Source organism: Hypanus sabinus, chromosome 6 (genome assembly GCF_030144855.1).
Source record: "Hypanus sabinus isolate sHypSab1 chromosome 6, sHypSab1.hap1, whole genome shotgun sequence".
Taxonomy (NCBI): domain Eukaryota; kingdom Metazoa; phylum Chordata; class Chondrichthyes; order Myliobatiformes; family Dasyatidae; genus Hypanus; species Hypanus sabinus.
Genome location: NC_082711.1, coordinates 69,330,009 through 69,342,397, shown reverse-complemented (window position 1 = coordinate 69,342,397; position 12,389 = coordinate 69,330,009). Strand labels below are relative to the sequence as shown.

General features: G+C 39.9%; 1 protein-coding gene across 2 annotated transcripts in view; it reads right to left on the bottom strand.

The window, feature by feature from the left end:
* The window catches only part of LOC132395570 (E3 ubiquitin-protein ligase HECW1-like), a 437,822-nt gene that overhangs the window by 114,043 nt on the left and 311,390 nt on the right, over positions 1 to 12,389 (bottom strand). For both annotated transcript variants that reach the window (XM_059972368.1, XM_059972369.1), the window contains exon 12: positions 3,514 to 3,584. In XM_059972368.1, coding sequence (XP_059828351.1) covers positions 3,514 to 3,584 — 71 coding nt within the window. The remainder of the gene's footprint in view (positions 1 to 3,513; positions 3,585 to 12,389) is intronic.

Below are 12,389 nucleotides of genomic sequence, written 5' to 3'. Positions count from 1 at the left end.
AATCATGCAGCATACTTGTTCAAAATTCAAAGTAAATTTTATTATTAAAGTACATATACATCACCATATTCAACTCTGAGATTCATTTGATAGTGGGCATATGCAATAGATCTGTAGAATAATAACCATTACACCGTCAATGAAAGATCACCCAATTTGGGTGTTCAACCCGAGTGGAAAAGGCAACAAGCTGTGTCAATACATGTAATGCCCTGGTTACAATTTTTACTGCAATGCTAGGTATTTCATTTTAGCAGTTCTGTAAAAGCAGCGCATTCAGCTTTTAGAATGTTTGGTTTTGGCTAAAAGATAAGGGGCTATGATGTTCAACTTCAGAATGTTGTGTCAGCCAATCAGGATGGTAGAACTGGGAGAAAGCTGGGTGGAGTAAGATGGTGATGGACAGTGTGGTTCATGGGTTTTTTTAGGCGGGAACTGCAGAGAGGACAGGAGGGAAGAAGGCCGAGGATGTCATGGGAAGAAACATCCCTTTTGCACAGAGTGCTGTGTACAAATAAATGGCTCCAAGAAGGAAGGGCCAATACTCCTGAGACAGAGCCCGTTTGTTTGAGATGGATTTCGAGCTAACTTCAGAATGTGGCGTGCGATTTCACGCAGACCCTGGATCAAGCATGAAAGTAAAAAAGAAAGCTTCAAGATAAACTCCAACTTTATGTGCACATTTGGCCAGTGTTAACAGAAATGGGCCCTTTTATTTTAATTTTCTTTTCTTTTTCCTACTAACTGTTTGATAAAACCAAAATTTGTAAATATACTTTACTTAAAACTTCATGCAGTGTACAATCTGATATTTCATGCCAGCCGACAACTGTGTATGGACACAGCTTTTGCTCAAATCGAGGCTCTTTTTAATCCGAACATCATGACTTTCCAAATCATATCAGCTCTAGATGTATATTGCTCATGAATGGTTGCCTTCTCACCGCTGAATCCCATGGCTGTTAGCAGAGCCAGCTAACGGGCCAAGGTGAGGGGGTTACATACAAAAAGAAGAAAGAATAAACAAACAAATAAATGTAAGAGGACACGAAGATAACTGATTCCTAGTACCTAATTTCTCCCTGAGTAAGGAGGCTGAGCAAGGAGGAAGAAGCAAGAACAAAGAGAGAAGGAACAGTGAAAAAACTGTACTAACATCAACAACAATGCCTCTTACTTTTAAAAGAATTGTTTAAAAAATTCTAATAAGGTCAAATGGTTCCTAGACTACTAGGAAGAAGACATTTAATGATTCAGACGATTGCTTTGTCTAGCAATTTACTTGAAGGCTCTAAGTCCCATGAGATATTTTGTTTGTATTCTATGATTTTGTTGTTAAAGAAAATCTTGGTGGAACTGTATCAGGGTGCTCCTGTCAAAACTGATTTGAATTTACTAAATTCCAACCTTTTAGTTAATGAGGTGAAAGGAATAAATAACTGACCTCTCACAGCACCTTGGAAGTAAGTTAACACAGTGGTTCTCAAATATTTTCTGTTCATGACCCACTTGTGACTTGCATTTACCTCTGAAGCTCCCATCCTCCATGGTCTCTGTCAGTTGCTAAAGATTTTTTTGGTCACCTATATCTATCATTCTACATACAGTCAATATTTATTACTAACGGGTTTTAGGTGTTATTATGGGTTAAATATAATGTAACAGGTGTATATGAAAAATAAAATTATTTCAAAGCTCTGAATAGGATACTTTATGTATAAGTTCAAAACAAAGTATATTTATAATCAAAGTATGCATAATATATACAAACTTGAGATTTGTCTTCTTACAAGCAGCCACAAAACAAAGAAACCCAATAAAACGAATTTAAAACGTGTTAAACACTCAATGTGTATAGAAAAGAAAATGAATGATGCAAACAATAAAAGTAAGCAGATAACATTCAGAACCGAAGTTCATGAAAGTGGGTCCACAGCCACGAAGCCAGTCATCACTGAAGCCGATACAGGAGCCCTTTAGTTGCGGGCCACAGCTTCAGTTCAGTGCAGTGAGTAAACCTCGTGGAGCAGTGAAACAAACACCAGCCCGTCCCTTGCTTCCAGTCCTGACATCCTGACCTTCTCAATGCGGCTCAGTGCTTAAATCATCAAACATCGGCTTGTTCCTTGCTCTCGGGCCCAGGTCCCATCACCTCGCCGTGGCTCTGCCACTCTGAATCACCAAGTCCGCTCCAGCAGCCAAACACTGGCTGGCTCCCTGCACTCAGGCTCACCTGCTCAATAATTTGGGGGTGCGGGTGGATAAGGGCTCAGTGGGCTGCCTGGTAGAGTGTGAACGGTAATTTGTTCATGATCAAGCAGGAGGAGAGAAAACGACTGACATGGCACACACCGCAACTACTGCTAGCATCTCACACTGAGGCTACAGATTTGCTGCCTCCTTTGCATATTTCCCCACTCATTTAATTCAGGTTTCCAATTAAATTACATATACTCATTTTTTTATTGATATATTTTGCAAATTTTAAAACAGTAAACCTATCATGGCCTATCCTGTGGCTCCCAGATTCTTGATCTTTACGTGTCTCCTGGGAAGCCATTTAGCTCACGATGAGGACCACTGACTTAACTACATTGTTCATGGTGGCTCACTGTCTCCAGGGCTAGGGGTGAGCAATAAAAGGTTTCCTTGACAACTGCACCCACATCCCATGTTAATGACTAATTTGTAGAAGTCAAAAACAGTGCATATTGTAATCTCTAACCAGATCCGCAGTGTATATGATGCACTGTGGTAATTTACCAAGACGTCCGAGTCGGAAAAAAAACTATAACCGATACATTTTAGGTGGCATGCAGTTATTGAAAAAACTCAAAAACGAATCCAGTAAGATTCACATTATAGCAAAGTAGTCGAAGCACCAAGGAATTACTTTATTGTATAAGGCTTGGAAGCTTTCAATGTATAAGGAATATACATTAAATCTCTGACTTTTCCATAAGCTAATTTGTGCTTTTTGTATGTGACAACCCTGCTTCGTTCAGCATTTCAATGTGTCATTCACTTCTACATATGTTACATAACGTAAAATAGCTCTGAAGAATCTGTACAAGGTAAGTGATTGATTCCAACTGCTGCAGTTTGAAGCCCATCAGGATTTTCACTACCCCACAGGAGGTATTAAGAGGAACAAGCAGATCACATTTTCTTCGTGAAATCTTTCATCTTTTCACTCATTCTTTTCCTAGACCTGCAGGTGCATCGGTAAGATCCTATGGGACATTACTGGTTTCTTCATAAGACCTTGATTGACTTTCATGCATTGACAATTAGGAAAAATACTTGACAACAATCCTACTAATTAAGCAAACAAATGAAACTTCACAACAACCACAGAAGATGGTTTTGTGACATTATAGCTGACCTTTTCTAGACATTTTAACTACAGTGATCATGCCTGAGAAAGTTAAGAAATCTGGATGTTATACTTGGAACTGTGCCAAGGATTTACAAAGAACTGTGTTCAAGAATATATTTGGTAAAAATACAAGCCTGTGTTTGGTTGTGAAATCTCTGTCGTGGCCTCATCTTCTGTTGCAATTGTCCGCTGGATATTCTGATACCTGTTGTCAAAACAGAAGGTGAAATAATTTTATTGGAATGCAGAAATAGCTGCACCAGGGTGTTTATCTATAGTCACAGTTTAAAAGCAGTTAATTAATTGCCATGGCAACCAGGTTTGTGTTATAAATCAACCATAACTCGTGACTTGAGGCAGTAATGATTTTTCTTTCAGTGTATGTTATTTCTTCTGCCCTTGACATAGTGCTGTCACACTCTCCAAACTCTGCCAGTTCCGATTTTGAATCAATTATTAAGAACTGCACAAGATCAGTGGATATCGATTCTTCCCTAATTCCAAATTCTGTTTACCAGTAAGTTCTTTGCCATCATTCTTACTGGTATTTCAGAGCATGGAGTCAGTTCTTACCAGTCCATGTGAAAATGTGTTAGGATGCCTTAATATTCTAATTGCCAGGCAACATGTTATTCACATGACCACGCTCTTGTTATGTTTTGTAACTGCAGAACATTACACTAATTCAAAGGAAGACTTGAGAATCTAAACGTGAACTCTAACTTTGAGCTTGCTTTAAGAGAGGTGCCCACATATCATGTGGCAGCATGATGACGTAAGCAATTCATGTCTTTACACATATAACTTGAAATGAATTAAAGGAAGAAGAATGCTAAATCAAATATATACATGTATATATATACACACACACATGCACACAAGATTACTCAAATATTATTGAAATATTAAATACACAGGAGTTCTGGTGTGAACACACGCAAGCTGAACACTTAAGACACACTTGGACAAGTACTGTAAATGGCTAGGTAAGGTTTAGTGGGATAGGCTCAGAATAGGACTAACTTAGATGGGCATCTTGATCACTATGGAGGAGTTGTCCCAAAGGGTTTGTTTCTTTGTGTTTTTACTCTATGATTCTAAGTTCTACAAATGTTCACAGCACTGTTCTTTGGTAAAGACTTCAAAACATTTATGAGAACTTGTATGCCGAGAAAGAACTTGTAATTATTGAGTATCTTTATTGTACTGAAGTGTCCAAAGCTATTTTGCAATTTTAGAAATCACGCCACGTAATGTTACTGCCCGTTATGCCATTGGCATTTAGGGCAGCAATGAAGGTCCTCCATCTCTGGTGGAGTTCAGCGCTTCCTTCATCATGTCAGTAGCTTCCTTTCAGTTTTCACTACTGTCAGTCATGCAAGTCCCGGGTGGAGACTCAGGAATACCATCAGACTCGGATGTAGAGGATTCTTCATTGCTATTTCTGTAACAATTTTGCTTTACCAATCAGGGTTGTTAGCCCTGAGCTGAACCCTCAAACCTGGAGGACTGGTGGACCACTCTCAGTCTGGCCTCTACCCTTTGACCTGTTTGGCATGGGTCACTCTATCAAGAGCCAAAGCATAAAGCCCTGACTCTAGCCAACATAGTTCTCTGGGTCATTGAGGCACACAAGCCTTCAAACCACGACAGGGCCGTGGTCCCTTTGGAGGCATGTCACGCAGGCACAATTTTAGTAGCAAAATTTTAAAGCATTTCTTAAAAGTTGAAGGGAGATATAGAAAATATTTAGAGGGAATTCCAGAACTTGAAACAATATGCACTAAAAATGTTAGTATTAGGTGTACAATAGCACTCTAAATCAAATCTGACATCACAGTGGAATATTTCATATGCCATTTATGTCAAATATTTTGAAATAGTTCTCAGATTCCAGACCCTCCTCAGCACCCTACCTACAAAGAATTGTTGCCTCAACCCAGATGATGATCAAGTTGCACTCAACACAAGAGCTGTACTAAATCCTGCCAAAACATTTAACAACTGTTACAAGGGGATCACTGTACAATCAACAGTATTGTAGCAATAAGAGGGAAAATAATCACCAATCATTGAGAGAAGCCAAGCTTCAAGGGAGTTAAGTTGGTGTTATAGCAACTATAATATACAATTTATTCTCTGACCTCTGCTAGTGCAACTCCCTGCTGGCAGTATGGATTTGATAAATGTACCCTTTGTGTTGTTCTTGATATCTGGGCTACTACTTTCATTTGTTGGAAAATTGGTGGTTGATTGATTTCAGACTGATTAGGAAAAAGGCTGAGACACTGGCCAAGTTATTTATTCAGCTCCGTTACAGCATGAAGTTTTGGTCTTGTATTGCAAAAGTACTAGTCCTTTTATATGTTTATGCATTTGTGTGCACATTATAATCCCAAGAGATGTGCAGACTGGAATATATGTACTTTAAAGTAATGAAGATGATATTTGAAGGTCTAATTCAAAATAAGGGTTTATATCATGCTTATTCACATTCAGAGGGGTAAATAATCTTTCTGTCCTCATTCCCTTTCATCTCCAAGGATTTGGTCTGGGGTCAGCTTGCAGAGCCTGCCCACAAAGGATAAGTGTTGTTTTGCAAGAAAAGACTGTTAGCGTTTTCAGCTTTTTCCACATGAACTTTGTTGTCCTCCTGAGATTTTTCAAGAAATAATTTATATCTTAAATTTATTTAATACGACAAGAACAGGTCATTAATTCAAATATTACAAAGATATTTAACACTATTTTCAATATTTATTTTATTTCCTTCAATTTTAAACACAATATCTTCATGATTAAGATGTTGAGAAGTTCTGAAACATGGAATGAGAAGTGTGGTGGGTGAGAAACCGTTGCCCGGCCATTGCATCCACTTATGCTGCTGTTGCATGTGAAGGTCATTTAAGTCCCAGGCCACTTAATGACTGTGGTAAACGATGTGCATACCTGTCGGGACACGCCCCTCTGCTGACTGCTCCTGTGGCTCCTCCCACAGACCCCTGTATAAAGGCGATTGGAGGCACTGCTCCTCCCTCAGTCTCCAAGATGTCGTGGTCACGTTTGCAGTTAATAAAAGCCTATCTTTTGCCTCCCGTCTCCGAGAGTTATTGATGGTGCATCAATGACTATCACAAAACTTCGCGGACATTTCCGACCTCAGTTTGCTTTAGCACACCCCCATGTCCATCATAAAATGGGCACCTCTAGATGACATCCCATCTGCAATACCCTTTTCCACATATTTATGTGAGTTTTTGTAGTGGATTTAATTGCGCATTACCACTATATACGGCGTGCGTGTACTTCACCAAAAGAGAGTGAAATCCAGTTTCTAGGCAACCACGTGGTCCAAATGGATTATGATTTGTCATACATGTTCATCTTCCACTCAGATGAAATCAAACAGAAAACAGTTTAGCAATTTCACGGTTAAATGTCAGTTTCAGGGTCCCTGCTGGGAAAAAAGGTCTTGCCCACTGACAGCGCCAGACACACCTTATCACCACCTCTTCAGTAAGCAGCTCAGTGATGGCACCTTTGGGTGCCACAGAATTGCAGCAGTTAGTGCGACACCATTACGGCTCAGGGCAGGGGAGTTCAGAGTTCAATTCCAACGTCTTCTGTAAGGAGTCTGTCCGTCCTCTCTGTACAAGGCACGGAGGTGTTTCATGCTACAATACTGTGGCTGCTGTGAAGAGTGTTCTTAAACAGCTGACCTGCTTCCCCTTGGTCACTGCATAAAAGACACTGCAGATACAAGTTTCTCAGGCAGGCACCTTCAGGAAATACACGATTCAGAGTGAAAACCCCACTAAGGATTTTTAAACTGGATTTTTCACCAATTTTTAGATCTTTCTTGTGGATCTCCTGATTCGCTGTTAGTGCTACACACATGGGTAATAGCAGTTTCTATAGAGCATGAAAACGGGTAAAATCCAATCTACTGGAATATCTACCAATGGCAAAAGACCTCCTTAATAGTCAGTCCTCAGTAATGCCTTTATGGTGATGACAATATTTTGGACAGTGGTTTGGAGTAAATGAAGATGTTCATTGCAATGAAACCTCCACACAGAGTTGCTCTGCTGCTTTCAGTGATAAACTAATCATTTTAAATCAGCATGTTTCATAGAAATCTGGAGGTATAATGAAGCACATAACCTGAAAGAGGAAGTGTAACATACAGTAGATAATCCAGCGCCAATCAACATCATTATGTGCTGTGTTGTATGACGTAGGTGATCATGGTCTTATACCCATGATTGTTCTTGATAATTTTTTTTCTACAGAAGTGGTTTGCCATTACCTTCTTCTGGGCAGTGTCTTTACAAGACAAGTGACCTCAGCCATTATCACTATTCTTCAGAGGTCGTCTGCCTGGTGTCAGTAGTCGCATAACCAGCACTTGTGATGTGCACCAGCTGCTCATATAACCATCCATCACCTGCTCCCTTCTTTCACATGACCCTGATCGGTTGGTGGGGGGTGGGGGGGAGGTTAAGCAGGTGCTACACCTTGCCCAAGGGTGACCTGCAGGCTAGCGGAGGGAAGGAGCGCCTTACACCTCCTTTAGTAGAGGCATACTTCCACCCCGCTACCCAATGCCAACATATCTATTAAAAGCAAAGTCAGGATAAAGATAAGATTAAGTGACAGATAAAAAAGCAAACAGAAGAAGAGATCTGAAAAATATTTACATTGCTATTCCTACAATATTTAAAATCAGAAGAACTGAACACCACAAATTGTAATTATTAAATTATAAAGCCAAAGGTGTTATGAGATGTTTGAGGACATAACACAACTTTGATTTTACTGGAATGAGTCGTTGATTCATATGGCATAGAAATCTCGTTCAGCTCATCCCAACCTTCTGAACATCAAGTTCCCACCTATACCAATATCATTTACCAATATCTGAATGGATAAGCTTTAACCCTTTAGCATCACGTTGTGAATGCATCTAATACCTAAATAACTTCAGTTCATTCCTTATCTATCATTGAAGCAACTTCAGCTTGTTCCTCATGTTACAATGCAGACTTTCTTGGCATGATATAGATGTAGCTATCTGAACAGCAACACACACAAATTGCTAGAGGAACTTAGCAGGCCAGGCAGCATCCATAGAAGTGAGTAAACAGCTAAACAGTGAGATTCCCCTCATCAGGAATCTGTTCTATAGATGCTGCCTGACCTGCTGAGTTCTTCCATCATTTTGTGTGTGTTGCTTTGGACTTCCAGTATTTGCAGATTTTTCTTGTGTTTGTGAGGAGCAACCTCCCGATTTTCACATTTAACTGCACATGTGCACTTGCCAAATTTGCTTTTGATTTCCTCTTTAAAAACTTGATGCTGATTCAATTTCTCCTAATAAAAATTAAAACAGGTTATTGTCGACTGAGCACCTGCGATATCCTGGGAAAAGCTTACTATCAGCACCACTTTCTACTGACATAGGAGCAGGGCATTGTCTTTCATATATCAGTGTTTTCTTTTAACTTAACACAGAACACAAAAAATGCATCTAAACAATTACCAAGAATAAATCTATTTTATGACATTGCTTATCCTGTATCTGTCTATTTTTCCGGACTAATTTTATATGTAGCACAACAATCTTACTTGACATTATGCCAATAATTCAAAGAGATTATTTAACACTCCCTAAATTAAACCAGTCTCACAATGTTCCTTTATTAGCTGCAGAGAACAGACAATTGCTACATTCTTTTGAAGACTTTTAAGTTTGTTGATGTGAATTAAACGAGTGACATAAACATGAGATGATTTTCTCAGAAATATGAGACAAATTGGGAAAAAGTGGATTTAAAGCATCTTATTTGCTAATGCCAATTTAATATTTCAAATATGATCGGTAGTTACAATTAAACTTATCTTCCAAAATTAAATTGTTTGAAATATTAGAAATAGGATTCCTTAGAAAAAAAACAAATTATTTTGTGTTTACTCTGGATCTTTGAATCCTCAAGTAGACATCTGGGTTAGTTTCAAGGGCAGAACATAGCAGTGTTTCAGATGTACTTGCACCGTCTGGAAGTTGAATCTCCTGGGGGAGATTTAAGACAGACAGTATAAAAAGCAGCCTGGATCAGTTACAATACATGGAGATCAAGATAGTTAATAACAGTCTTTGCAGATAATTCAAAGCAGAAACCCTGAGATGTAGAAGCATGCTCAATGGTACGAGTTAATGGAAGTTTCCACGATGGAGATTAAAGAACTTAAAGGTGGAATTCCACTGAGAAGAGAGGAATTCCACAAATTCTCAACATTGATTTGCAGTTCAGTAAAAGGAAGTGTGAAGTGGAATAACTGAGTACCTTGATGTTTTCTGTCTGATTAGATAGCTGAAGAAACAACCCAGCTTCAGCAAAGTCTCAGAGAGAAACTGGCCAGATTATAAAGTTAACTATCTTGGAGGGTGTCATGACAGAAAACAAGGAAAGAATAGTAAGAGAGAGATGATTAACAGCATGAATTTATGAAAGGAAAAACATGTTTGACCAATCTATTGGAGGTCTTGGAGGATGTGACAAGTAGAATAGAAATAGGAGATCAGAGGGTGCGCTTTATCTCGATTTTCAGAAAGCTTTCAGTAAGTTACCACACAGAAGTTGATCAAGATAGCTAAATGGAATTGAAGGCACTATATTGATATGGATTGAAAATTGATAGCAGAGGGAAAGCATAATGGGAAGAAGCAGGATTTTCTCAGACTGGTAGCCTGCGACTACTGGAATACACAAGGATTAGTGCTTAGGCATTAGCTTTTCATAATCAATTGTCATATATGTGTGTTTTCTTTTAACTTAACACAGAACACAATAATGCTTCTGACAAATGCAATCTCTATAACAGTTTGGATTGGCAAAAACATCTCCACAATCTCCATCAGTACAGGAACACCACAGGGATTTGTACTCAGCCCCCTGCTCTTCTCACTCTACACCTTTGACTGTGTGGCTAAGTACAGCTCCAACACCATATACTGTAGAAGTTTGCTGTTGTGGGCTGTATCAAAGGGGATGATGAATCAGCATACAGGAGTGAGATTGAAAATTGGCTGAGTATTGTAATAACAACAACCTCTCACTCAGTGTCAATAAGATCAAGCAACTGATTGTAGACTTCAGGAGAGGGAAACCAGAGATCCATGAGCCAGTAATCATGGAGGATCAGAGGTAGAGAGAGTCAGTAACTTTAAACTCCTGAGTGTCACTATCTCAGAGGACCTGTCCTAGACCCATCATATACGTATTATTGCAAAGAAAGCATAACAGTGCCTCTACTTCCTCAGGTAATTGCAGAGGTTAGGCATCTCATTGAAAACCTTGGCAAACTTCTATGGATGCATGGTGAAAAGTGTGCTGACAGGCTGAATTACAGCCTGGTACGGGAACACCAATGCCTTTGAGCAGAAAATACTACAAAAGGTAGTGGATTTGGCCCAGTACATCATGGGTAAAACCCTCACAACCACTGAGCACATCTACATGAAACATTCCCATAGAAAAGAGGTGTCCATCATCAAAGATCCTCACCACCCAGGCCGTGCTCTTTTCTCACTGTCGCCATCAGGTAGAAGGTATAAGTGCCTCAGGACGCACACCATCAAGTTCAAGAATGGTTACTACCCCTCAGCAATCAGGCTTCTGAACAAAAGGCGATAACTACACTCAATTAAGGACTCGTTTATCTAGGTACTTCATGCTTGATATTTATTGCTATTTAATTATATCTGCATTTACACAGTTTGTTGTCCATTGATGCTGTTTACAGTTATTGTTCTACAGATTTGCTGAGTATGCCTGCAGAAGGAGAGCCTCTGGGTTGTATGTAGCGGCATGTATGCACTCTGATACTAAACTAGATGGGTTTACGAGTACAGAGGAATTTATAGAGAGGTTTCCAGAGAATTTGGACAAACTGAGTGAAAACATGACAAATGGAACAAAAACACTGGTGCAAAAACACCGTCCATATACATGTCACTGAAGGTGTAACACTCAGAGAGAAAATGATCTGTTGTCTTTAACTACAGGAGAAAATGTGCAAATGCTGGAAATCCATGCAACACACACAAAATGCTAAAGGAACTCAGCAGGCCCGGCAGCATCTATGGAAAAGAGTATAGCTGACGTTTCAGGTTGAGTCCCTTCCTCAGGATTGGAGAAAAAAAAAATGAGGAGTTAGAGTTAGAAGGTGGGGGGAGGGAAGGAAGAAACACAAGGTGATAGGTGAAACCAGGAGGGAGGAGGGGTGAAATAAAAAGCTGGAAATTGATTAGTGAAAGGGATACAGAGATGGAGAAGGGGGAATCTGAGAGGAGAGGACAGAAGGCCATGGGAAAAAGAAAAGGCGGAAGAGAACCACAGGGAGGTGATGGTCAGGTAAGGAGATAAGGAAAAGGGAAGCGGGAATGGTGAAGGACGGGGGAACACTACTGGAAGTTCGACAAATCAAATTTCATGCCATCATGTTGGAGGCCATCCAAATGGAATATAAGGTGTTGCTCCTCCAACGTCAGTGTGGCCTTATTGCAACAGTAGAGGAGGCAATGGATTGACATGTTACAACATGCTTTGACTGATGTGGGAATGGGAAGTGGAATTAAAATGGGTGGCCACTGTAAGATCTTGCTTTTTCTAGTAGGTGCTCAGCAATGTGGTCTCTCAGTCTATGTTGGGTCTCACTGATACACAGGTGGCGACACTGGGAGCACTGGATACAGTAGATGACCCCAACAGACTCACAGGTGAAGGACTGTTTGGGGCCCTGAATGGTAGTGAGGGAGGTAGTGTAAAGGCAGGTGTGGCACTTGTTCCGTTTGCAAGAAGAGATTCCATTTTGTAAACATCTGCCCTCACCCCATGAGAGAAATGATTCTTAAGGAGTCCATTTAGAATGTGCTGACACAGAAAGAACGTGCAAAGCAACTTGCAGGGCAACGTATAAACCAATTTGCAAAATCAGGATGAAACAA